Genomic DNA, 26,829 nt, shown 5'->3' with positions numbered 1-26,829 from the left:
CAGTAAATGGGGGGCACAGAGGGAAAAAAAACAAGAACAGATCATCATCATCATCATCATCATCATTTGCTGACTGGAACAGATTTTCCCTGAGATTCAGGAAGTGCACACCCTTGGCGACATTGCTGAACGTACTGCTGAAAGTACTTTCTGTCTTACATGGACAAGAGGGAAAACAACGACTGATACCTCTTTCCTGTTCAGCAGCTTCACTCAAGTCCGGTAACTTGGATCCTACTATGCTTTGGTTACGCATCAGCTTGTGCTCCTGTATACACAAAAGCACACACACATGAACACAAGAACAAAGCATTTACACAACATTTTACAGAAGAGGCATTTGACTACCAAATCAAGCGGTAATTAACCGAATGTGCTGAACTGATTCTTTACCTCTCTGAATTTAGACAGTTTCTGTACACCTCCCTGCTGAGTGGGGAGGTCTTTGTAGCCTGAGGACTTGAAGGCAGCATCCCTGGGCTTGTCTGAGAGGCTATCCTCTGCTGTAGGAGGGAAACTTGGGGCGCCATTTCTAGAATTGAGGGTGCCTACAGTATCCCAGGAAACAGCCCTCATAAGCGGAGGGAAGGCCCCAATCGTCTTGATCTCTGCTGTACAGGGGGCCTGTTGAGTAGGGGGTCGAGGGACGGGCTTGGCCACCCCTGTGGCCGGGGCCTGGTTGGGGTTTCGACCTGGACCAGGTCCCTCATCTGCTTTACCGACTGCTGGAGGACTTTTAGGTACAGCAGGATCACAGTTCTCCTTCTGAACAGCAAAACGGGGCGTTAGAGTCCCAGAGGACACTTTCCTCTTCTCAGAGGGCCTCCAGTCCACCAACAGTCTGTTGCCCTGAGGTTAGCAAAATAATAACTGCTATTAATACATTTAGCATTCATATTGTGTTAATAACCCTTTTCTGCAACTTCACCGTGTAGATGTTGAGACATTTCTTGGGATCATTGAAACATTTGAGGGGATCAAAGTCATGGGAAGCAAGAATGTCTGTATACAATTTCATGGCAATCGCTGTCACTGTGACATTTTTGTCTGGACCAAAGTGGTAGACACGCTGACAATGCCATCCCTAGAGAGCCACGCCGCTGCTAGCATGATTAAAAACCTCTTAAACTAAAACAACCAATCAAAAAAGAAGTCAGTAAACATTTTTGCAACCTTTGGAAGTATTGAGATGTTTGTCATGTGGGAGTAGACTCTTGTTCTTTTACAGGACTTCCCTCTTCTACAAACCTCTCTATCAGATGTGCATTAGACCATATAAAGTTTGTCATATCTGTGTTAATAAAAATAAACTGTGAGTGAATCTGTTAATCTGACCTCTTGATCCTGTGTCGTCAAGTCAGGCTGATCTCGCACTGAAGGAACTTCCAGATGCTGCAAGAGAGGACAACATAGGACAATTTCTTATGTTAACAAATATTTATTAGACCATTTAAAAACACAGCAAAGGGAAATAAAATGAACTCTGCCAGTTTAAATAGGGGGGAAAGAGCATGCGTCAAAAATATCTGCATTACAACTCACACCATCGTGAGTGAAATAACAATAATTTTTGTTTACCTGCCCAACCAACTGTGAGTTGACATAGGTTGCCTCTGTGGGTCCTCCAGCTGAAACAGCAGAAAATAACCAACAAAATCATTCTTGCAAAGTTAAAGTGATAGAAAAATAAGAAAAGTTATAAATAAATCGTACACAGTTGTTTTTAATAGTGCATTACCAATTTGAGGAGCAACAATCAGTGAGCTGCTTCTAGATGAACACGGTGAGGATGACGGAGTAAGAGTTGGAGAAAGACCTGTGGGAAAAAAACAAAAAACATTTGTGAATTAAACACATGACTTACTGAGTTCAATGTGACTTCTGACCCCTTTTACATATAGGCAAATGAGTAAACCAGAGAATGCTCAGAATCCCCCAAAGAAATCAAAAAAACTAAGTTAAACTCACTAAGACAGCAGCTCAAATGAGCTGCTATGTACCGCGTGTACATCTGTGTGTGTGTGTGTATTTGTGTGTGTGTGTGTGAGTATAATTGCTACCTGTGGGTGAGTCAGTGAGGGAGCGGCGGCCGCGGCGTGTCAGGAAACGGTCGCTGACCTTCTTGGCCTGTTGGAGAAGCTCCAGGTTCTTCTGTCGATCCTCCTCAGAGAGCTGCAGCTCCGGCAGCTGATCTTTCAGCAGGTCGATCACATTACCTGTGCTGTCTGAGAAAGAGAATACACACACGCACACACACAAGCAAACTTTTGTTTTGTGGTTGTTTGTTTCAAGGCAAACAAAATGCAGTTATAAACAAACAGTGATGTTAATAAATATGCTCGTTTGCTTGCTCAAATATCAGGTAATTTAAAATATACATTTTGTACAATAACTCTTTAGGGAAAAGAAGATAAAGTCTGTGAGTGCTTTTGGATTTGAAGAGGATATTTCTCAGTATAAAGTCTGATGCGAATGGATAATTCACAGATGGATGTGAGCCAATAAATCAGGTGATGAGGTTCGGCCAAGTCAGGGATGTTTTTATCTCCTCTCTTCAGAGAAGGGCAACAAGTTAAACATCAAAAGTAATCAAAGCTGTAAAAGCATCTCAGGCATGTGGGAGGACACACGGATAGATTTATCTCTCAGGACGCAGATGACCAAACTTAGTCGAAATGTGGTGAAGCTTCTTCGAATTATTTCGGTTTTATTCATCCTTGGAAAGACAGATCTTTTAACAAAGTTACAAATACCCACTTAAAAACAGTGACTTCAATTTGATGCTGGACTAAAGCAAATGTTGCCAATGATAACATCAGAATAGCTCTCACAGTGTTGTGGCTATCTTTATATAATGGCAGCTGCAGTATGTGTGTGTGTGTGTGTGTGTGTGTGTGTATATATATATATATATATATATATATATATATATATATATATATATATATATATATATATATATATATATATATATATATATATATATATATATATATATATATATATATATATATATATATATATATATATATATATATATATATATATACACACACACACACACAAGGTTTACCCACCGATGGTGGTGATGGGTCCTCCAGAGGAGTTTCTGGCCAGGCGAGCTCTGGGACTGTGTGGCCTGAGAGAGAGGAAACAGTAATGATACAGACGCATTGTCCCCATTTACAGCTTCAAAATAAGACAACTGTTGTAGTGTTTGAGATGGACAATTACCTGGTCTGCTCCAGAGGACGTCCATCTTGTTGGACAATAGTGGCCTGCTGTGGGTAGACGATGGTGGGGGCAGTCATGACGATAGCTTGACTTTTGCCTGGTGTAGACTGTGCAAAAGAAGTTGTAAAAGAAAATAAAAAAACGTCAATGGTAAAACAAAGTTACAACAATACTAGCATAGGTGTAATATATGTTTTGCTTTGTGTTGGAATATGCATTTTATTAGCACAATGTTAACAGACATAATAAAAGGTATTAAAACTAGATTTTGACAAAAACAACAACAACAAGGGGCCTCAAAAGTAGATACAAATGAAGTACATATTGTGCTAAAGTTGGGGATATTCCCCAACAAATGAACATTAAATCCAGTGACCACAAACAATGAAGGTGGACGCCTTTAATGACCCTGACCTGAGAGGGGTTGGCCTCGGGGCAGTTAGGCACTCTGACCAGCTGGTAATCCAGATTTAACTGCAGAGACTCCAGACACATTTGAGCAAATACAAAAGATTTCCTTCCACTGTTATGATCATCATAAACCTTAAATAATGATTTAATACTTCAACACATCTCTAAAAGTTGTGATAAACCACAGTGTTGGTTACATAGAGGTTTAGGTTGAGGGTGGGAAGAAAGACTCACTTCAAGGAAAACCTCCTCAAAATGATTTTTGATTAAAAAAAAAGAAATAGGCTTATGGTTTGTTCAGGCGAGCACCAGTTTAACTTTGACGGGTTAACTGCTGCTGTCAGGTAAATGCTGAAGAAGTTTTCAGGAGCGACCTTTTGCTCTACAGTGTCAAGTTCTTAAGGATCAGTTATTTGTTAGAAATAGAAACACAAAATAACGAGTATGAATACCCCAGAGTGAAAATGAAAAAGAACAAATCAACACTCAGATAAAATATGTTCAGTGTGAACATTGTCATAAATCTTTTTATAGGAGCACTTCAGATTCAAATAGTTAAAAAAAAAAAAAAATGACGGGACTCACAAGAGACAAAATAAATGGTGAAAATCAAAGCAACAGAGGCCGAGACACCCAGACAATGCTAGATCCTTCACCTCTCATAATGCAGAGCCACAGACCACATTATATAACTATTCCCACAGGATGAATTGGACTCCTAGTGACACGAGTAAACCGGACGTCATGAATAAAATTGGTGGAGCACCCGTTGAACAATTTCAAAAATTTGGAAAACTTCACATCTTCATAAATTATGAGTCATTCCATTCCTGTTCGTTCCCAAATCCTTGTCGAACCATAGTAGGAAGGTAGGCAAGTAAACACAGACTGAGATCAAACACTAATTCCCTAAGAGCTCCTTTCAGCTTATCTTTGCTCTAGAATCCAAATAAAAGGATTCCTACTGGTGGTAAAGCTGCAGAAAGGCCACGGCCGTGCTGTAGTAAAGGTGGATGCTTTCACAGTGTTGGCATATGCCCTGAATATTTGATTACACAGAGATCTCTTATCTAGTCTGTGTGTTGTTGAGCGACTGCAGCGGAAGACAATGTTCTCAGACTGTTGCACACTTTGCTGTCTGCAGGATGTTTGCTGATTTAACTTTTGAATATGACCCCTTCAAGATTATATTCCATATACTCCATATAGTTGTGACATGCTGAAAAAGATATGCCTCTAACATGGAGATGTTTATGATTCAACGGGTCAGTTAAGCCAGAGGATTAAGAACACGTCGTGAATCTGGCGTAGACTTTTCTGAAGGCCTTTCTTAAGAACAAACTTAGAAAGATATTGGCGAATGAGGCAGAATGTCCTCTCACTTAGGAGGGACTGATCAAATGTTTTTACCGCTAAACTATAAGAAGCATTTTGAAGTCTAAGAAGAAACCTTGAGGGCAGAAGTTCAGTAGTAACATTGATAGGATTTCCTCACCAGAGCCAAATGGATTATTCTGTGACAGATTTTATGGCCTCACATGCTTTTTCCAAAAAAAGAATATGTGCTTCAAAAAGTGACACTCACTGTACTGGGAGAGCTGGATGAACTGTCCATCTCCTCGGGGGAATCCTCCTCTTCCTCAGGCAGTGTGGGCATGGTGTGCAGCAATGGGGGGCGTGAGCGAGTGTGGGGGAAAATAAAAGGTCTCTCAACGTCGTCGGGCTCAGCACAGGACTCCTCGGAGTTGTGATCACTTTGCTCAGGAGGAGATCTCTGCAGGAAGTGTTCCTCCTCCTCCTCCCCCTCCTGGAGCTGCAAGGTCATGCAAGCATAGTAGACCCATATGCATTAGTTGAGTAAATGTCAAAGGTAACTCTTCCTTAATTGCAGGTAGTTATTGAACATTAGCTGCTGATCTTTTAAAAAAATGAATAACAAATAAATGGCAATATTCTGAAGAAAGTCTTTTCTGGGAAACTACAGCTTAAAAGAACATGGACACAATGAATAAATCCCAAAAGAGATTAATTTGCCATTGCCGTGTAACGACAGCTAATTTTTACCCAAAAAGCTGTAACATGAAAAACAAAACTCTCACAAAAATACATTCATTTCTAGTGAGAGGTAAACATTAAATACAATAATTAAAAAATTATGAAACATTTCATCAGCCATGCCATCAAGAAAGTACAGTGGTGGACACTCTCTCCATCACCCTGGGTCAAAGGAAGTTCAGCAAATACTCCCAAGTATCACTTAAAGATGGGGAGTGTGTGACCAATAGTAGAACTATGGAGCAATGTCGTACGAGTGGGTCCCCGTTGTGTTTGTATTGGGCACAAAACATGCAGGAGGAGCTGCACACACCAAGAAATGCACAGTAGGCTTTTTGCAAATATTTGGTGAGAAACACTAAATGTTAACATAACGTTTGTTGGCTTACAAGAAAACTTCACAGGGCACCTTTAAGTTTGGGAATATATTTAGTTCACTGGGAAAATGGAAGAGAAAATATGCTTTAAGGATAGAGAAACATTGATCAGATTCTTCTAGACTCGAGAAGTCAGTTTCATCATATTTATCCGAGGGATGGTCTGTGGAGTGACAAAGAAAAACAGCAACATTCACGCAGAATTCTCTGCTTCACAACATGAGTGATCGAAAACACAAATAAATACCACTCATGCCTGAGCGTCATGACAACGTGAAGTATGTTTTTCTTCAGGTAGCACACTGATCGAGATCCACAGGGTTGTTATAACACCCTGCTACATTCAGTGTCTTCCTCTCACAGGCTGACTGAGGCTATGACTTCCAGAGTGACAGTGTAAAACAAGAGAGGGCTTGTGAGAAGATGCTGTGTGGAACAAGCAAGGAAGATAACAGAGAGGAGAAATTATTACTCTGCACAACTAAAAGTGGCAATCCTTAAGATTTCAGTCCTGGTTGGTTTAGAATTTATATTTGATGAAAACAAATTCATTTTTGTCTTTTTGCTGATACATGAGCAAGTTTTCATAATTGTGTGCAGTGTTAAATTTTTTTAGTGTATACAATGGAAACAAACTAATACAGCATGTTTCCTGAGAATGTTGCCACAGACAACAGCAGTGTCTGTACACTACAGTAATACTGCAAATATATAACCTAAATGTTGCAAAACTTTTATTAGTGGGCCATAGGCTCAGCCACCATTGTGTTACCTCCTTCGGTGACAGATAGGGACTCAGACATTTATTTAAATGACAATCGTTGTGATTGCCACAGCATTGTAGCTAATCAACAGTTTGAATTAATTAAAGCTTAATTTTATTAAAGTTCAAGTTGGAAGAGACTGTCAATATAATTAGAATAACAGAGATGAGATCATAATTGGCCAAAGATACAAAAAAAATACAAGTAGATATAGAGGAAAGCCAAAAGCCAACAAACTAATGCAGCACTTAGGAAAATAACTGATCAATTATGGCAATGAGGAAACAGATAATCTTGTTCCTAAAATAGAGGCTGGGAAGGATCTAGAGTGCTAATTTGAGCCAAAGGCAGGATAGTAGACCCTGCATATATTTTTGATATTAATGATTAATATTTCTGGAGCATCAGCTAAGGACAATGTAAACGTCTGTGCAATCTGAACCCATGATATGGTCCATGCAAATATATATGAGTGGATTATTATATTTGTGATAGACGGCATGCTCATGTTCAAATCTTACCCAAATCAAAAACAAAGCCTGTGCTATGCTGCATATATAATAGAGGTGCAACTATCAATCATTTGGATTGTCTTGATTAATCATTTATTAATTTCATCCTGATAAAATAAAATAAAATCCATAAATGTTTAGTTTCCTATAGTTTAAAGTGACATACTCAAATGTCGCAAAATGAGATATTCTGCTTACTGCTACAAAAAAAAGCCAGTGGACTTTTGTTGTTTTTACTTTCAAAATGACTTAGATGTTAAAATGGTTTCAATTGATAACCTGATTAATCGACAAATTGATTCAGTCATTCCAACTGATGCTTGTCATCAATGCTGCAGCAGTTACCTGGTTAAACTACAGAGAAACACAACCTAATTTGTCAATAAATAGCATGTGTGCAACTTGTTTGAACCATTGTTTGAACTCCCAGCTTAGTAACACATTTATGCAAAGCCAAGTGCAGAGCAGATTTAACCCTTTGAAGGAGCACAGTGCACAAAGAGTCTGTATGAACGATTGTCAGTGTTCTTGTGCTGGATGCTAATGTCCAGTCATTTGTTTGGTCTCACCACAAATAGAAAGAAATACATATGCATGACAAGCACAGACATGGCGGTGTTTTTACTGCCAGTGCAGATGATGAATAAGGCGTGCAGGCAAGCGAAAGGTGTGATGAATTACTGGTTATTTCAGAGGTATGGCATGCACTTTATGCAAGGACAAATGTTTTGTGAATTCAGGGCCAGAATATGCAGTGTGCTGTTCTTTGTCATCACAAACATGACAAGTTCTTGGGAACATATGGGGACAGAAATGCTGTGAGTCACTGGGGAGGAAATGGGTTGTTTAACTGTCTCCCAGCAATCTGCAAGGATATTTCCTGACTACAAGAGTACTGTCATACAGCATTAAATTCACTACTATTTCTCAACACTTAACACTTTTATTTCATCTGATTCTCATACCTGAAAGTATGAACTGTCTTCTAAGTCTACTTCTTCTGTGATTATGAATCAAATCAGAGTAAAAGAGGTCAGCTTTGAGGTTCTGCATATATAAATATGAGAGTGAGGCGCCAAATATTTCTAAAGTGATTAACTAAATTCCCCTGGAGTACAGGGCAGCTTTGGTAACAACCACCTGCATTTTTCGTTATTGACTAAACATATAAATCTTAACCACGGGCTTTATTCTTTCATCAATGTGCCACTTTTTCTACAGTTGTAACAGTTGTTTTCATCATAACATAAGGAGATGAATAATCAGACAAAGAAGAATAAGAACAAAGAAATGAGAGGAAATTTGAATAGCTTGTATGTGTAATGCCATGTCTGTTTACCTATTTCTCAGAAGAAAAACCTTCTTACAAAGCAACCAAAAAATCTTGCAAATGTAACTCAGCAACTTTGAATATATTCTGGACAGAATCCTGACTCAGCCCAAGCAAAGATGCCAACCTGCACTGCAGGAGGCTCAACGGTGCAGACTGTTTCCCCAGCAGACCGTGAGACTGAGATAAATATTGCAGAGTAATTGAATCACTCAGATTGTTTCCTGTGGGGGGAAGAGGACAGAACATACAAGCCTGAACACAGACAGACCCTCTACCACAACTCCTTGAGAACAACTGTGTTCTTAAAGGATACACTCATCTTCTAAAATAAGAAAAATATGTGTCCTTTAGAACCATCAGTTTGAAAATGTACTTCTCATTGCTGCCAGGTCTAGCTGTCTCTTCCCTCAGACCGGTACCCTCCTCCCCTGCTCTGTTACATAAGCCCACTCCCTCTTGCCAGATTTGTTTAAAATTTGGTTGTGTGAAGCACGGAGTACAGGGCCAGCAGAGGAAGTGGTTGCTACAGAGCTACAATATGAGATACCAGGAGAGCGGAAGAGAGAGAAAAACTGAAAAAAATGAATGCACAGAGAGATGAACAGTCAGGTGAGTGAGCAGATAGAGTCACTGAGTTTAATACGCATGATCACACAGAAAGAAGACATAAAAATGATGTTGAGTTTCACTTCCAGACAAAAGCTAGATTATGTAAACTCACCTCAGCGGCCACAAGTCAGACCGACAGCTGTCCAAAAGGCCAAAAACACACTTTCTTGCACAAGTTTGACGCAGCTACAAAGACGCTAAGAGATGGCTGATACTACTGAACCTGCAAGTCCTGTGTCCACCTAAAACTATCACCCAGTAAGAGAGCGCAGCTCCACGCAGCCGATCATCTGAACCTGTCCACAGAGAGCACGAACGTTACCTGAGTCCACCAGTAGCGCTGTGGCAAAACGCACTCACTCCAGCTGATCTCTCCGACTCAGACCGACTTCCCACAGTCAAACTGTCACTCTCAGCCCTTTTCCTCAGAAATATCCTCTTTCCTCGGGGCTTCTCCTTCCTTCTCCCGTCCCCTCTGTTCTCTGTCTTTTTTCAGCAGCAGCCTCTCTTTCACTCCTGGGAGCTTTGACCATTTAAGGAGAAGGGCTCTGTATGCCTCTTTGGGCTGCTGTGGAGTATGTGTGTGTGTGTGTGTGTGTGCGCGTGTGTGTGTTCCCAGGCTGCTGCTCCACTGATCATCCCTCAACTAAAACCTGAAGAAAGTTTAAAAAAAAGAATGTTGTGTTTTTTCTGCAGGGTTTGTTTCTCTAATTGTAGTGTGGGAGCAGTGGGAGAGGGCATGTTGTTGTGTGCGAGGGCATGTTTGTGAGAGATAGATAGATAAATAGTGTCCATCTAATCTGTGTTTAGTCTGCAGCCTAAGAGGAATCCATGCATCCACTTCTGAGCTTTTGTAGTTCATTATTGTTTGTCAAACTGCAAAGTCAAACATCGCACCATTTGTGCTGCTTTTTAGTGGTGAGAGATTTTGGTTTTTAGAGCAGGGATCATCCTCAATTTTGTGAGGAAAAAAAGATCACAGCACACAGAGTCACACTGTTTGGAGGAATGCAGCTGACGTTCACAGCAAATTACAGCATCCCGCTTTGAATTAAGATAAGATGATAAAATGACAAATATCAAAAAGGAGCAATTTGTGCAAAAAAGTCAGATGTTCTTATTGTTTAGTTCAAATCAAGTCAAGTTATTTGGCATTGATATTGTGTTGTTTTACCTAAATCCAGTGGTGAAAATAGTATTCAGATTAAAGTACCAGTACAACAATGTAAAATACTCTGTTAGAAGTCAGAAACCCTGCACTAAAAAGTTTCCTTCAGGGAAAGTTAATTATTACGACCAAAATATACTTGAAGAATCAAAAGTAAAAGTACTATGGCCCTTGTGACTGACATATTATCATAAATTGCATCATAAGATTATTAATACTGATGCATCAATGCGTACATGTCAGCAGCATTTTACTGCCATACTTGGTTGAGGTGTAGCTAGTTTTAAATTCATAAGTAGTTTAGTCGTATGTTTTTTAATGTAAAACTTTAATCTGAAAAGGGCTGCTCGTAACCTCTATTTAGCACTTCTAAGTAGTATTTCAACTTTAAATTAATGGTTTATAACACACTTTGTTAGACATTTAAGCATTTAAATATTTATCATAATGTATCTTTATCACAATATCACAAAAACAGTTGTAATGCTTTTAAAGGACAAGCTGTAATTAAGTACTGTTCATTAAAATGTCCTTATGTCTGCTTACAACTACATTATAGTGTGTTATAAACAATTTAATAAATGTTTCTATAATGCTTATGAATGCTAAATAGTGAGGCTATTTCTTAGGAAGGGTTGGCGTATTGTATAAAGTATAATATTAAGCTATAAACTAGGATATATACTCAAATAAAGTACAAGTACCTCAAGATTAAGTTATTTTCCACCTCTGCCCAAACCACTAAATCAAATTAAACGTTAAACCTTTACATTGGCATGCTTCAAAGTAGTAATTAGCATCCTCTCAATTTCCAACAAGCTAGTTAAAAAATCATGAAAGAAACAAAATCAAGGCATGCAGGCCTGCCTCTACATACAGAAATATCACATTTTACTGCAGTAGAGCAGGAAGGAGTCTTACCTTGCTGCAGCTGCCTCCTCCTGTGCCACCTGTTGGAGCCAGAACACAGACAGACAGTGAAAACAGTTCATTTGCATTTAACAGGAAAGCATGTGCAATGCAAATTTCATGAGACGTCAGAGAAAAGTCAGTGTGTGTGTGTGTGTGTGTGTGTGTGTGTGCGTGTGTGTGAGAGAGAGAGCGAGAAACAGAATGAGAAAACAAATGTGAAATAATTAAATTTAGTTTTTTGTCCTGTGAGGTTGAGGCTGGCTTTATGATATTGATTTGATCGTTAGAACTACTGCAACTCTATTTTCAGGAAGTACCTCACCCCCCTTGTCCACCTCTATAACTCGGGGCAACAATAACCTGGCAACCATTTTGAGTACATGAGGTGCTTGATCCGCTGGTCGGTAGCTCTTGGCTCAAGTAAACGCTACTGTGTCGTCTGCTTTAGGCACGTTAAGGAAAAGGTTGGTAATATTGTGATATCAAGCAAAGGGCTAAACACCAGTCACTTTTTGTAGCGCACCATTAGAGCTGAGCAGCTATGGGGCAATTTAAAGTTAATTGCATTAGGTAAAGGTAATAAAATTAACTAGTATAATTCAAATATGACAGAATATATATAAAATAACAAGACTCAACTGCTTTTATGCGTCTTATTTGATGGTGCCAAGTATTTTGACTGTTAGAAGACACAAAAACACTTGAGTAATGCTCTTTTTACAGCCAGATTTTACTTTTACTATAAATCATTACACAAAGCATTGAGAAACAAACCTGCAGCGGTGCATGAATGCATTGAATGCATCTCTATTCAGCACACAACCTCATCGCGTCTTATTTTAAACAGTAACATAAAACCTAAAAACAAGTTTTATCACATTTTGTATGTACAGTAATGTGCCTAAAGTGGATTTAATATCTCATATTAATGATTTATTTGTGTATGGTAGATGAAGAGGGAATATGAAGTATAGTTTTAAAAGCCTTAATGGAGGCAGAGTACTCCACTGTACCCTAGATGGCATCAAAAACACATAGCATCAGCGTGGATACTGCAGTACTGACAGACATTTAAAAGCCCACATTAGCTAAAATATTAGAAGACAATTAGCTACTGTTAGCATGCTAAACTAAGATGATATAAATGCTGTAAACATGATACCTGCCCAAAATCAGTATATTAGCGATGTCATTGAGAGCATGTTAGCATTTAGCTCAAAACACCAGCAGTGCCAAAGTAAAGCCTCACAGTGCAGCTAGCATGACTCAGCTTGGTTTATGAATGTGTTTATGTGACATGCGGTTTCACAACAGCTTTTATTAGCTTTCTTTTAATAAATGCTCTGATGTTGTTTTGCCTGCTTCTCCTCTTGCTCGAGACTGGCAAAATTTTATATCACACTAATGAAAATTAATCTATGGTGTCCCTGATCAATAAATAAAAAAAAGTAAAGTACAGTATTCTCGAGGTAATGTTAATACTTATATTACTTACACACCAACCACATCTTGAGGTGCAGTAACAGCCAAGTGACACATTTTATGACAGTAATGTCATATAAACATAAAATGTCGCCCTGCATTTTGCGATGTAAACAGAAGGCCATAAAATAAACAAACAAGCAGAAACGGAGACGACTACTGTCTGTCCATTTAAAATATAATTTCCCTCTCTGAGGCCACCTACTGGTTCACAGCAACCTTAACATGCTCCAAACTCTCCTTTACATCACAAATTAACAATTACATGTAAGACTTGTTTCAGCATTAGAAATATTGGAAAATATGTGATAAAATGGCAAAATAATGAGGATAACATCCAATAGATTTTCAGGAACATGACCATATTAAAGCGTCGCAAAGGGTTTGTAAAAATACTTTTTGTGGCTATAAATAAAACTTTTCAATGTAGTTTCTACAGTTTTTTTAGGAAAAGTCACATTTGATCTTAGAGATGTTTTAAAGGAATAGGTTGATATTTTGAGAAATACACTTATTCGTTCTCTTGTTAAGAGATGAGAAGATTGACAGCACTCTCGTGTGTCCACTCTACAGCCAACCGTTCGCTTAGCTTAGCATAAAGACTGGAATCAGAGGGAACAAAATGTCTCTACAGGGGCTTATATTATTAATCTGTTATGTATTGATGCTTTAGAGGTGCTGGTTGGCAGGTTTTTTAAATTGAGATAAAATGATAAAGGCGTTTTAATCCCTTTAAGATCACATCCCTGGTCATAATGTGCACCTATCTAACAATTTATGGAAACATTTTACCATTTGTATTTATATATCAAATCTAATAATTTTTGATATGTGCTTACATAAGCTAGTATACCAAATTCAACCAATAATATGACATCAATCAATTAGTCTGCAATTTTTAGCGACCAGGAAGATGTGTGTGGAGCCACAGTCTGTATCACAATATATCCTGAGCCCGCCCACTTTTTGGAACTGTACGTCGCTCAAATATTCCGTTTCACTTGGGAATAGTTCACAGTACAGAAGTTAAAGACACTGACTTCTGTTTTACTGTGACTTTCCCTCCTCAAAATAAGGAACTATATCTTTACTGGTAGTCATAAAAAACGTGTTACAAGCTTTTCCAATTCTTTTGAAAAAAATCTCTTCTTTTATTCACATTTAAATAGTTCTGCTTTTGTTAAATCCCCACTGTAATACACTTAAAAGCCTGAATTGTGTACTTTGTGAGCTGCAAATCTTTTTCTTTATATAAACACGCTCAAAGCACTTCAGAACAATTCAGACGTAAATGCTCAGTGGGCTGTAACACAATAATTCACAAAAACAAAGTATATAAGTGTTCATTAAAAATGTAGCAAGAAATACTTACCCTCACTGTGTCGACATAAAAAAACCCATTCTGACCTCCCCTAATTTTCCCCATGGCCCTCTTTGATAGATAAAATACTCTCCCTCAGAGCTCATTCTCTCTTCCTCCTCTGTACCAGTTGTTCTGTGATGGTTACTATCTGCTGTGTCTATTTTCAGACATCCTTAGGGGTTACCATTAGAGAAGGAAGTAGCTTTAATTCCTCTTTGTCTAAAAGTGTACCCGATGAACACGATAACACTATAATGAAGCCATCATACCATTCATAGGCAGCTGTGGAGGCTCACTGACTTCTGGAATGACAGGAGATGGAGGAAGACGGTTTCCATCCTCATCTTCAGGCTCCACATCGGACTCAGCCGTAGAGCCTGTGACGCCTGTGATGTCTGTTCCAGGATCAGCTGGCAGGCTGGGACATGGAGACTTCAAGAAAGTACAGACAGAGGAAAAAGTTTGACCACTGTCTAACATAGGAGACATTAAAAGAGACAGCAAAACAACTTCATGTGTTTGACTGTCGTAGAGCTGCAATTTATGTTATGTAAAACATGAAATCACAATTATAAGATTAATACTAAAGAAAATACTTTTGTTATTACTATTCATTTAAGATTATGAGTCTTATTTGTGTTTGGTTGAGAGTCCAATGGCTGCACGTGAAAATGAAAAACCCTTCCAAAGCTATTTTTGCACACTTCTTTACACACTTTACAGCAGTTGTTCCTAACCTAGAGACCAGGACCCCCATAAGGGCTCAGCAGTTGCCTCTGACTGGAAGAAATAAGAAAACATAAATTCTGCTACACCAAATTATGTTTATTTCTTGGACATTGATCTATTATTTGCTTTTTTCTTTGAAATACTTCATAGTTTACCTCCTCGGGTCATTACAAATTATACAAATGAATGAATGGGATATAACTAAGTACATTTACTCAAGTGCCGTACCATTTTTGAGGTGATTGTACTCTACTTGAGTATTTCAAGTGTTACTTTATACTTCTACTCCACTACAATTGAGAGACAATTATTGTACTTTTTACTCCACTACATATATTTGTTAACTGTAGTTACTAATTACGTAGCAGATTTAGATTCATAATAATGAATTATGAAATAATAATTCCAAAATGATTATATAGTATTATAGGTTAAGATCACAAGCTACCTAGCAGACTAAGTATATAAAGTAATTAAAAATAGCTCCACCTTAAGACCTGCAACGTTGAAGTGATGGACACATTAATGCATCAAAAATTAGAACAGAGTATTTCTACACTATAGTAATGCTACTTGTACTTAAGTAAAAGTTCTAAATACTTCTTCTACCACTGCAAATGAAACTGATGCAGCCAAATTCCTGTATTTTGTGACAAGAGTGCAAGTAATGTCATAACCTCAACTCCAAACCTTTAATACCAGCATTATTTATTCTGGCAGTTTTTGTTCGCACAGGAGTGTCATGAATTATAAAAACATCTCCATGGAGCAGTTTTAGATTAAATCAGACTAAATTAGAATTAAAAATTTCAGTTCTCTGGTATGCATGTATTAAAATCCTGACTGGATTCTGGACACACATGACAATAATACATTTGATTTTAAATTAAATGTTTTTTTGCAAGTGCTTTTCGAATATAAACTTTCCTGCATTATTTTATGTCAAATTTAACTAAATAAATACATAATACATTTTAGCAGAGCAACATACTTGTGACCTTTTCAATTCAAGATCATTAAATCAATTACAATTGACTGTTACTCTATTGAAGAGAGCAAACTGATTTTTAACACAGACAAACCTGAGTTTGATCTTTTTCTGTGATCCTGGCCTCCAGGACATTCAGCTGCTCGTCAGTGTTGGCTGCTCGTACCAGAGCCTCCTCCACCCTCAGAGTGATGCTCTCCATCCTCACTTTCACCTGGCTCACCCTCTGCTCGCTCTCTCTCACCAGCTCGGCGGTCTCCAGGGCGCTGTTGACCATTGCCTCCATCCTTCTGAGGGTCTCCAGGAGGCCGTCTGCGGTCACCCGAAGCTGGGTTTGCTCCTGCTCTGAAGCTCCACTTGTAATATCCGTAGCGACCGCTGCATCCCTCTGATCCTTCTTTACATCTCCGTCTGGTTCGTTTCTCTCTGTGTTGGTTCCCTTGTCGATATGAAGACTGCTGTTCTTTTTCTCCGCGACACACTCCTGTGCAGATCTTAGAGAGGTTTGCAGGAGGCAAACCTGCTCCCTCATATCAGTGATCGTCTGCTCGGCTTGCTGGAGCTTAACTTGTGTTTCAGGGGTCTCCTGGCCCGACTGGGTGTCTGTTGTCCGGGCCTTAGCCCCCTCTACACTGCGAGCTTTCCACCAGTTCACCACAGCCACCTTCTTGGCCTCCTGGATATGAGTCTGGCTCTGTTTTTGCTCCTTCTCCCAGGCTCTCCACCGCTCCTCCACCTTCTCCCCTTTCTCCTCCCACACACACTTGTGCAGCTCCAGCTCCTGCAGCCTGAAACCACCACCGCCATTTTATAAACATCTCCTTTACACACTGTTATGTCTGTAGTTACCAAGGGGTACTAAAACTGCACTTATCCTTGATAGAGTCTAACACACAGAAGATTGTAACTCCTATAGGTTGCGTAATGGAGACTCCAATAAATATACTGTCAAAACCGGACACCCGTTTTTATTAGCTGGAGAAAGCTTCTAAGAACAGAGGCTAACATCAACCAAATCCAGTCTGTGACCATAACAGGAGAAAGGGAGGTAAAAAACTCACATACACATTGACAAGCTGCTGCTTGATGCTTGCCTGTTGCTGCTGGCGGTGAGGAAAAGGCCTCTCCTGTGTTTCTACAGGAGCAGAGTCCTGCATGTGAAAGAAGACACGAGAAAAGACAGATTTATACGCATACATGTTACTGCATGTACTAATTATCATCTTCTGTTGATTCTCCCCTCACCCTCTCAGGATACTTATTGTGCAGAAGATGAGCTATTTCTGCAGACTTAATCCTGTGGATGATGCTCTGAATATCATCGTTGTGTGTGTGCAGGGACGCGAGGTTTCTGTCGTCCAGATCTCTGTGATGCTGCTGCAGACAAAGAAGGCAGAGGAATAACTGTCAAAATGAGACAGAATATCAGCACCATGAAAAGATAACCTGTAGAAGGCATGCGCTTCCTACCTGCTGCATATCCTGCATCTCGCTCTGCAGAGAGCGGTGGTTTGGAGGATCTCGACTGTAGAGAATCTGAGGACTGACACAGTGTCTGTCATACCTGTCAGGAACAAACAGAAGAAAAACACTCACTCACTATAGATTAGATTAAAAACATACATTCAATTAAACTGATCCAACAGGCCTATTTCACAGAGAAACTTTTGACAGGAAAAGCACAGGTGTAAATGATCAAATTAGTGATGGCTGAATTCCGTTTAGCTCTTTCAGTTTCAGGGTCCTGGTATTGTGCATGTTGGCTCACTGTTATGAATAACAGGGACACTTTTATTCAGTTTATGAATAACAATTGTGTTTTTCCTACAACAAGTCAACATGCCTGCTGTAAAAAAAGGTCTATCGTGTTGAAATGTTCTCTAAATTATAGTGTTTACTTTTCTACAAAACTATGTAAGCTAGTACCTCCTCTGTGTTTATAATAAAAATAGAAATAATAACTTTATTTACATGGCTCCTTTAAAAACAGAGTTTACAAAGTGCTTTGACAGACAAAGCAAAGCCAAAAAAAAGCAATAAAACAACAGAAAGCTCAACAGTGAGGCCCAACAAAGCAAGAAAAACTAGGTAAGAGTTAAACCCCGATAAAACAGTACAATAGATGAAACATAAAACCAATTGATACGATAAGAACAAACTAAGAAATAAAATAATATCATTAATAAAGTAAAGCAGTAAAGTGACAACATCGTATAAAAGACACATAAAAGTTTAATGCACAATTCCATCACTACTGTTCAACTTCATGTAGCTCAGTCAAACAAAGGAAAATGGGTAACTAGTTTCAGAGAACAAAATGTAGATTGAACATAGTCAGAAAAACCTCAAAAGAACTTGGTGTGAATGTTCCTGTAACCTCGCCAGCTCTGACTGCAGACCCTGCAACACCAGAACAGAGTTAATGTGGTAAATAAATAACAGCCAAAATGTCCATCCAAACCATTAATACATTAGAGGCACATTTGAAATACAACGTTCTTCAAATTGTCAGTGTTCCTGTTGTATATATTCTTATTATGAGGCTGACAAGTTTGCTCAAAAGAAAGAAAATACAGTTCACTCATTGTTGTAATACTTCAGTCAATTCTTTGACATGTTTGATATTAGTGTTTGCATTTGAAAAAGGTCTCTTTTCGTGATTTAACATGCTGTGAAGTACCTACTCGACTCTATAGCACGAGATGTCGAATAAGATTCACTTAATTCCATATCACCAAAACTTCTTTCAAATTCAAAGTGTTTGCTTTGAGACAAAAAACGTACCTCAATCATGTTGTGATTCTCCACATGAGAGTTCTTCATCTTATCCATAAGAATATCTTTCTACACGGAAACATTTGAAAGTACAGTTGAAATACAAAAATGCTGACTGACTATTTTTTTTCTGATAAAAATATCCAGAAAGACCAACCTTTGCAATTTCTCGGTCTCTCAGCGTCAACATAACCAGAGTTTCCTCAAGTTCAGCCTGTGAACATTCAGATGTTTAACTCTCAACTCATAACGCAAAGACAAACACGAGAGTGTTTTACTGAGCTGTTCCTACCCTCAACTCAGCAATGACCTTCCGGAGTTTGTTGATACTATCTTCTGAACATGTCCTTTCAAAGCTGAGTTTTTCATTCTGTGTGGACACAAAGAAAAAAACATCAACTTTAGTTTATTTTTAAATCCATCATCGGCCAGATTACAAACAACAATGAGAATTCATACCGGGGGAAATCAACAATCCTACAGAGTGGTGCACAACAAACTACTGCTGAAATGCAGTAAAACCAAGGAGATGATTGTTGATTTTAGAAAGCGAAGACACACACACCCCTGTGTACATCAATGGAGCCGAGGTGGACCAAGTGAACAGTTGTAAGTTCCTGGGAATCAGCATCACAAACAACTTGACATGGTCATCTCACATCTCCAGTCTGGTTAAAAAAAGCTCAGAAACGGCTGTGTTCCTTGAGGAAACTTAAGAAAGCCGTGCCAAGTCCTAGTCAACTTTTACAGATTAGCAAAAGAAACCATCCTGTCTGGAAAACATTACAAACTGGTATGGGATGTGCACGGCTCAGGACAAAAGGGCTCTGCATTGGGTAAAGGTGGGCAATGTGACTTAAACTTTATATCACGGTATTTCTTTGGGTTTTTGCGGTGCAGGTATTATTTCATGGTATAAGAAAATTTATAGAGATTCTTCACTCAAAACATGATTCTACCAATTGTCACTCTATTGTCAATGTACGGAAACATTTCTTAAGAAAGCACCAAAATGGAAAGCAAGACGTTTTGTGATGAAAGGGAAGGGCGGAAGCCAGTATAACAGTAGACAGCATAAACTGTATGGGAGTGACGTAGTTCATGCGGTGTTGTATCTCCCTTGTCCTCGCAGCAGGTGATTACAACCTCCCTGAACATCATTGGTACCCATCTACCAAGCATCACTGATATCAGTAGGGTGAGATGCCTCAACTCACCATCTGTACTCCACCATAAAAAAAAATTGTTACGTGTTGTTCTTTTGCCTGTGTAGCATAATGGGACTTGCATTTCCTTGTGCAACCCTTAGTTGTAGAATGACAATAAAGGAGCCTTGAACATACACACATTTAGACTTACATTTAAAACGACATTACCTTGTCTTCAAGCCTCCTAACGTGAACCTTCAGGCATTCAACGTCCTTGCTCTGATGACGATAAAAGATTTGCATGTAAATAGTTTCCGTGAAAATGAATCTAACATAGAAGGTAGCTTCCCTGGGAGACTGTTAAGTGTGTGACGTACCAGTTGGTTGCAGCTGGTCTGAGTGCGGCTGGCTCTCTCCTGGGCCTCTTTGAACACCCGACGGGTCTCTTCCAGTTCTTCTGCCAGGGACCTGGCTCTCACAGCTGACCCCTGAGCACTACACACACCAAAGACACATCAAAGCTTATTGTTTTATTCACCTCTGCTCTAAAAAATTAGCAAGAACAGGGATTTTGTTCTGGTTTTACCCAAATCTAAACTAATGGTAGAGTGAGGGTTGAGTCCCATTACCTGAGGTGCTGTAGTGAAGTTTGAAAGAAACGTTCACAATGCAAAAAAGACAAAGCAGGTAAATTACATTGTAAGCAGTGAGGATGAGCAGGGCAAACCATCAAGCCTATCCTTAGTCCAACAAATATATGATCCATTTTGTCCATCTCACAATGTAAAAATAATTTTTCAATCTTATAAAGAAAGTCAGTCTTTCCGTCTCATGAACCTCTTTGATAATTTCATGCCAGTTATCTACTGTAGGTGGATCGGCATGTAACTATTTACGAGGGAGTGCTTTTAGTTGCTGCTACTGTAAATATTTTCATGGGGTATCTGTCATTTCCTGTTATTCTTTCTGGCAGATCACCCAAGTAAAGTGACACGCATGTCAATAGGATCGGAAGCCCATGAATCCGCTGCATGATGCTTCAAATATTTTCCCAAAACAGTTGTATCTTTGGGCAGATCCAAAAGATGTGGTGGTGATTTACCTCATCAGCCCCACAGTTTCTCCAACAAGCATGGTCTGTAGATACAAGATGTGTTTTCAATTAAGGAGTAATGGAAAAAACAAACAAGGTTGTTCCAACATAATTCAGGCCAATACACAGAACAAAAAGTAGAAAAGACAGTTTCACGCGTTTTCCCCATTGTCCTATTGATACAGTTTGTGGTAGTTAATCTATCCTTGACAATTCCCTGATGAAAGTTTTGAAATTGCTGATTAAAAACCAAAAATATCACTTTAGGTTGACAATCGCAACACAACGTATTCTGCTTCCATCTTGTAAACAGAGATTCTCCTTTTCTCCCTAATTCACTGCAAGACTTCCCTGCACATACACTGTCATATAGCGACACTGACACCTACTGGTGATCCACTGGGACTATTGCCTAATAATGACACTGGCAATAAAGAACATTTTACCTAGAGCTGGTTATCGGTACCTTTAAGGTACCAAAATAACCCAGTACTAAGTAATGTATTGAAACTTCTCCAGTCAAATGGAAATTGCAATCAATCCCTTTTTCTGCACAGATCTAGAAAACAAACGACTATTTGTATGGTTTTGCTTGGAGCCAATTACAGCAAGTGTTTTTTGTTTTAATACATGTGATTGGCCCTCTTCCAGCCCAACAACCATGGGTCGGGGGACAGCGTTGTCCGCAGAAACTGCTTTATGAGCGCTGTGCAGGGGGGCCATTACTGGCTTGCCAGTGAGGTACAGACACAGCTTCCATTCACAAGATGTGTATCAATGGAGTACTCTAATGGCACAGAGGGGAGGCAAACAATACCTCTACCTCAATGAAGGGGGCTTGCGAGAGCCCACGGGTTGGGTTTATCGCGTCAAGCTGCACAGAGCAGATCGACCCAGACAGGAAGTCAGACACCGAAAAGGGAGAGAGCATCCGGTAATTTTTCAAAATAAAACACTATGTGCAGCCGGATCGCGGCTCACACACTCACGGTGGAATCAAATGTGTACTTTACCTATGTGTGTGTGTGTGTGTAAAGAATGCTGATATGAAATATGAAAAACAACCAATAGTCAATGTGCAAGCTGCCAATTAAATGGTGATTTAAGCTACTCTATTGGGTTCATATATTTGTAATCTGACTCTGGCTCATTGGTTCACTGGGTCTCTTATATGGCTTTCACTAATTTGCTCTGGTGTTGAAGGTTCGTCAAGATAGGTGAAGATGCATTGCTTACTAAGTCCAGTGTGTGTATTAAGCTGTTGTTCCCCAGGTTGGTGGAGTGTCTTTCTGCATTATAACCCCCTGAACAGTGGCATACGGAAGAGGTAACACCAACAGTAAAAGAGTTTTTTCTCAGGTGGTTAGATATGTTCTGAAGCCATATCTAATTAAAACCATCTTTCCATTTTGCCTCCCAATACTTCCTGGGAGGCATCACAGTGGCGCCCAAGAAGATGCATGAGAACCGGGTATCCCATCCACTGCCTAGAATCTATCTGGTTACCAAGGCTTGTGTAGGACAAGTTGTCTTTCTGACCTCCCTCCTCAGATTCACCTCTAGCGGTGCGACTGTCAGTTCGGTGGCATCCCTTGTGTCCTCTACCTGTGTTTGTATCTTTCACTTTTCTTCTAACAACCTGAAATCTCTTCCAACAGATAGTCCTGCAGCGACCTCTTATACTTATCTTCCAGGGTGTCTAACTCATTTTGATAATTTTGTCCAGTTTCTGACTCATTTTCAATATGCCTTTGCTCAGCATAACACGATATTTCTTGATAAACTGTGAAGACTAGCGCCCCACGCTACTACAACAACGGCGATGACAGTAAACTCGCATTAGCTGCTAACTGGCTTAAGTTACACAAATAATACAGTCACTAATAAATGCTTACAGATTAACACAGTGCCACCGAAGTACAGTGTAAACATTGTCCTAGCCCAGCACACCTAAACAACATCAGAATCTTATCTGAAAAAAATGCAAAGATATCCCTGAATTGATAATCGCCACAGCAGATTCTCCCTGCATCTTGTACATAGAGATTCTTATTACCACACGTAGTCATGCGAGACTTTGCTGTGACACTCCCTGCGCATTCACTGCTCGTGTAGTGACACTGACACCTATTCGACTGGTGCTACTGCTTAACAATGAATAGCAATGAATACAATACATTCTAACTAAAAAGAACACTTTCTTTCCATAAACATATAGGAAACATAACAAAACCATCTCAACTTGCATTGTATTACACCATAAGAAATGATTCTGTTTAATAACCAACACATGACTTACTGTATAGTGCCACACATACTCTCGTTCTCCTTCCATTTGGCCTCATATCCACTGTCACACCAAAGAATTGGGCAGAATGGTAATAACCCTTCATCCTTACTGATGATTTATGTTCTATATTTGAGCCTTGGTTTCCTTATAATCCAAATAAATTCAGAAATTTGTTGTCCCATTCGTAAAAGTAAGTTGTTGGGAGTCTGGGTAAAATAGACATCTTTATCTAATTTCTCAGTTCAGTAGTGATGTTGACCAATTGCTAAGATCCGTCTTAAATCTTCTTGTTTAAACTAGGACAACGTGTGAACCCAACTCCCAGATATTTGATATCTTTTTGAGACCAGTGAATGGGGAGTGCTTTTTCTGCATGGCGATTAAATGTTGAAATTTGGGTTACGAATATAAAGAAAAACATCATCAGCGTAAAACTGTATTTTGTAGTTCCCTGCTATTGAATACAATTCCCTGCATATTCTTCTCTTACTGCTTGTGTCAAAACTTCTGTGTAAAGTGCAAAAATGTTTGGTGATCTGTGTCTCCTGCACTGATTAATGTGCCTTGTGATTCGTAAGCAATCAGTTCAAGAACCTTCTAACTTTGTTGAGGTAGATGCAAAGAATAAAGAATAAAGTAGTTAATCCCTCACCTGGCCAGTTTAGCTCGCAGCTCAGTGACCTCAAGAGTGAGCTGCAGGTTTACATCTTCGCACTGAGTCACCGTCCTCATCAGACTGCTGTTCTGCTCACTCAGCTTGCGGTGAGCGTGCTTCAGGTCGGTCACTGTGCCTAAAAGGTCTTTTCCCTCACTAAAGCCAAACAAACAGTTTGTGGTGAAGTACAACACCACATTATAGGAGGCAAACACATGCAGTGATTAAAGTAGTAAAATAACTAACCAGGAACACTGGTGGCTTTCTGAGGAGGAAGCTTTGCTTTGAGAAGCTGAGGAATCCAAACCTGAAAGGAAATCAGGTTTAGTGAACCACCATCTGATGTGATTCCGACATTTCTCAGAAGTCTGAACAAAATAGTGTCGGCTTACCGTTTACAGGCACTTTAGAAGAGTCAGGCCAAGATACATGACTGCTGTCCACATTAGAGCTGAAACACACACAGAGTCATTAAGCGAAAATCTACAGCAAATGTAATCGTATTAGGGAATTCAATAACTCTAAATGCACAGGCCATCGTCCCCACTTTCATTTTTAGGAATAATCTGCCTTGTTGCTGCCTGAATAGTGGTAGTTGAAGAAGCATAGATATCTTTTACTTAAGGACAACTAGCAATAACTCAGTTGAGTTGTTTACTCGATAACAATCCAATATATTTTTTAAGATCATGATGTTTTACATGGAAATTTTCCAATCAAAGATGAACCAGTAATTTAAGCTCATAAATAAATGTAGTGGAGTAAAAAGTACAGTTTCACAACAGGATGTTGTAAGTCTAGTTGGAAAATGGTCACTGTTACCTCTACTTTCCGATGCATTTGAGAACATTCCCATCCGCATTTGATGAAAACATTTGTGGACCTTTTAAATATTTAAAATCATTCTGCTTCTGGTTACACGCTTGCCAATTTGATGTTTTCATAAAATGTTTAACCTTCTTGTTTTTTTATGATCTATTTGTTTGTTTTGTTAGTATTTTTCTCTTTGCTTTCGTTGTTTGCTGTAGGTTTCCTTTTAAAGCTGTTTGTTGATAAAAATACTTAAAGAATTTTTTTTTTTATATGATCACCATAACCTAAATTAATTACATCAGAATCTGAGGTGAGTCACTGAGCAGTGATTTATGAGAAAACGGATATCAAATATAGACTTATCTAGCTGAAAATATTATGACCATGGCTTTTTTATTCTCTAGATTGATGAAAATGTCTTGCTGTTGTATCGGTTGATTGCATTTCACAATTATAATTTAATATAATTGTAATAAAAATGTGATGCGGCAAATACTTCGTAATCATCTGGATTTGCAAATATTTGAGCATAGTGGAAGAATACACTCAGATGACTACCTTTAAAGAAGGACTTATATTAATTATATTCAGGACTTCAAACCTTGATTTATCAACCACCTTTTTAATGAGAGTGACATTGTTTAAAGTAGTCCACACGCTACATGTCATACAGAATGATGCACAGTTGATGTGCAGTTTTGTCTCACCTGTCCTGGCTGCACTGTGCGATCCAGTCCCTCATGGTGACCTGGAAAGTCTCTCTGCTCACGTGAGGGTCCTGACAGTCAGGGTCGAGTAGCCGCCACAGGGAAGCCAGTCCGTCCTGCTCCGGACTCTGAGCCGTCATGGTCTGCAGGTACTGCATGATGGTGGAGGCCAACACCTCTCCTGAAGATGAGAGAGAGACAGAGGAACAATGATTCACAGATCACATGATTATTTCAGATCCGTCTTGGTCAAAACAACATAAGCCAGTGTACCTGTGTTGGCGGTGTTACATGTATTATACATGATGTCAAGGAGTTCATGTTCAGAGAATCCACTTGTGTCTTTATCCTTCGTCCCACTGCCGGCTGACTCCCACACTAAGCATGTGGAGATGGGCAAAAGTTAGAGCACATTAATATACAGGAAAAAAAGACAATTTACTTTGATACTTCGATAAAAGAACAAAGTAACTGCAACACTTACCATCATTGCCGTCAGACATTGTGTTTGTTTCTCCTGAATCCCTGGAGAGCAAATGTGCTGATGGACCGTCTCGTTCCTACATGACCTGATTTTTCAATTAACGTCAAATACTTTACAGATCTTTTCCTCCATTCATTATGTCTAGGGGCAAAAACTCAAATCAAAATTGATTCACATTGATATCTAAGATCTGAAGTGAAGATTTCTTTGCTTGTAATAACTCCTCTTTAGATCTCACTGTTTCAAACGCTTACATGTATGCCGTGCGATCTAAGTCAGTGGGCTACATCTTACACATTCTCTTACTGTCATCCTACAATGAGGCAGAAAAATGTTGCATTAATTAGCTTTTTTGTGTTAAAATTATGTTTTTAAAGAAGAGCACAAAATAGCTAAACCAAATCTCCACTACTAAAAAAAAATCTATGTATGTGCTAAATATACAGAGATGACAGGGTTCCATTAAATCATGTCTGCAATGAGATTATAAGACACTTTTGTTTGTAACCATCAAATATTATTTTAAAAAGAGAAAATAAAGATAGATTCTTACTTCTCAGTCCGGGAAAGTTCCTCTGAAAAGAAAAACAAGATTGTACAATGTTAAATCAGGAGCCTCATTTTCATTATAGTTTTTCTAGCCTTACTCTGACTCTCTGTGATGTTTGCATAAGACATCTTCAAGATGCCCATATGCTTGTTCTCACTGCTTCACATCAAAACCAGCTGACATCCCCACAGTCCCCTCTCTACCCCCACCTCACCTCACTCCTGCTGACGTCTGCGACAGTGGATTTAAATTTAAATTCACCGGTTTAACATTGCTAAATACTCTTATTGCCACTGAAACTGATGGTTCTTTTAATATTGTCGAACTTGCAGCTAAGGCACATGTTGAATTCAATTTGTGCGCAAATTGTTACCACA

The 26,829-nt window shown here is 39.1% G+C and overlaps 2 protein-coding genes across 3 annotated transcripts in view; both read right to left on the bottom strand.

The window, feature by feature from the left end:
- Positions 1-20,268, bottom strand: part of mrvi1 (murine retrovirus integration site 1 homolog) — a 28,168-nt gene extending 7,900 nt beyond the window's left edge. The window contains exons 1-22 of one of the 2 annotated variants that reach the window (XM_068730777.1): positions 20,238-20,268; positions 20,089-20,139; positions 19,005-19,082; positions 18,870-18,926; positions 18,722-18,781; positions 18,282-18,337; positions 17,408-17,501; positions 17,183-17,314; positions 17,003-17,088; positions 16,032-16,725; positions 14,490-14,652; positions 11,385-11,413; positions 5,231-5,458; positions 3,649-3,717; positions 3,235-3,341; positions 3,078-3,139; positions 2,061-2,225; positions 1,739-1,816; positions 1,579-1,628; positions 1,336-1,392; positions 394-849; positions 190-268 (exon numbers count right to left, since the gene is read on the bottom strand). In XM_068730777.1, the coding sequence (XP_068586878.1) occupies positions 190-268; positions 394-849; positions 1,336-1,392; positions 1,579-1,628; positions 1,739-1,816; positions 2,061-2,225; positions 3,078-3,139; positions 3,235-3,341; positions 3,649-3,717; positions 5,231-5,458; positions 11,385-11,413; positions 14,490-14,652; positions 16,032-16,725; positions 17,003-17,088; positions 17,183-17,314; positions 17,408-17,501; positions 18,282-18,337; positions 18,722-18,781; positions 18,870-18,902 (2,698 nt within the window). In that variant the 5' untranslated portion in view covers positions 18,903-18,926; positions 19,005-19,082; positions 20,089-20,139; positions 20,238-20,268. The remainder of the gene's footprint in view (positions 1-189; positions 269-393; positions 850-1,335; positions 1,393-1,578; positions 1,629-1,738; positions 1,817-2,060; positions 2,226-3,077; positions 3,140-3,234; positions 3,342-3,648; positions 3,718-5,230; positions 5,459-11,384; positions 11,414-14,489; positions 14,653-16,031; positions 16,726-17,002; positions 17,089-17,182; positions 17,315-17,407; positions 17,502-18,281; positions 18,338-18,721; positions 18,782-18,869; positions 18,927-19,004; positions 19,083-20,088; positions 20,140-20,237) is intronic. The other variant, XM_068730778.1, reaches the window with a different exon arrangement.
- Positions 18,987-26,741, bottom strand: LOC137887723 (protein KASH5). Its single transcript, XM_068730909.1, has 11 exons — positions 26,667-26,741; positions 26,456-26,477; positions 25,903-25,987; positions 25,692-25,796; positions 25,419-25,599; positions 24,291-24,349; positions 24,145-24,205; positions 23,896-24,054; positions 20,238-20,355; positions 20,089-20,139; positions 18,987-19,082 (listed from the first exon to the last, which is right to left on the bottom strand). Exons 3-11 carry the CDS (start codon positions 25,919-25,921, stop codon positions 18,987-18,989), a joined length of 849 nt encoding a protein of 282 aa, XP_068587010.1. The 5' UTR covers positions 25,922-25,987; positions 26,456-26,477; positions 26,667-26,741.
- Positions 26,742-26,829: the final 88 nt, after the last annotated feature.

This window comes from Cebidichthys violaceus, unplaced genomic scaffold, assembly GCF_023349555.1.
Source record: "Cebidichthys violaceus isolate CVI_PGR_0920_01 unplaced genomic scaffold, fCebVio1.0.p SCAF_5, whole genome shotgun sequence".
Lineage (NCBI taxonomy): Eukaryota > Metazoa > Chordata > Actinopteri > Perciformes > Stichaeidae > Cebidichthys > Cebidichthys violaceus.
This window is presented reverse-complemented; position numbering and strand designations above follow the sequence as displayed.

Excerpts from the sequence above, each read along its gene's own strand:
- LOC137887723 (XM_068730909.1), bottom strand. Across the intron at positions 20,140-20,237 it reads AGACCAGCTGCAACCAACTG|AGCAAGGACGTTGAATGCCT; the intron begins GTACGTCACACA and ends TATCGTCATCAG. Across the intron at positions 19,083-20,088 it reads TTAGGAGGCTTGAAGACAAG|AATGAAAAACTCAGCTTTGA; the intron begins GTAATGTCGTTT and ends GTGTCCACACAG.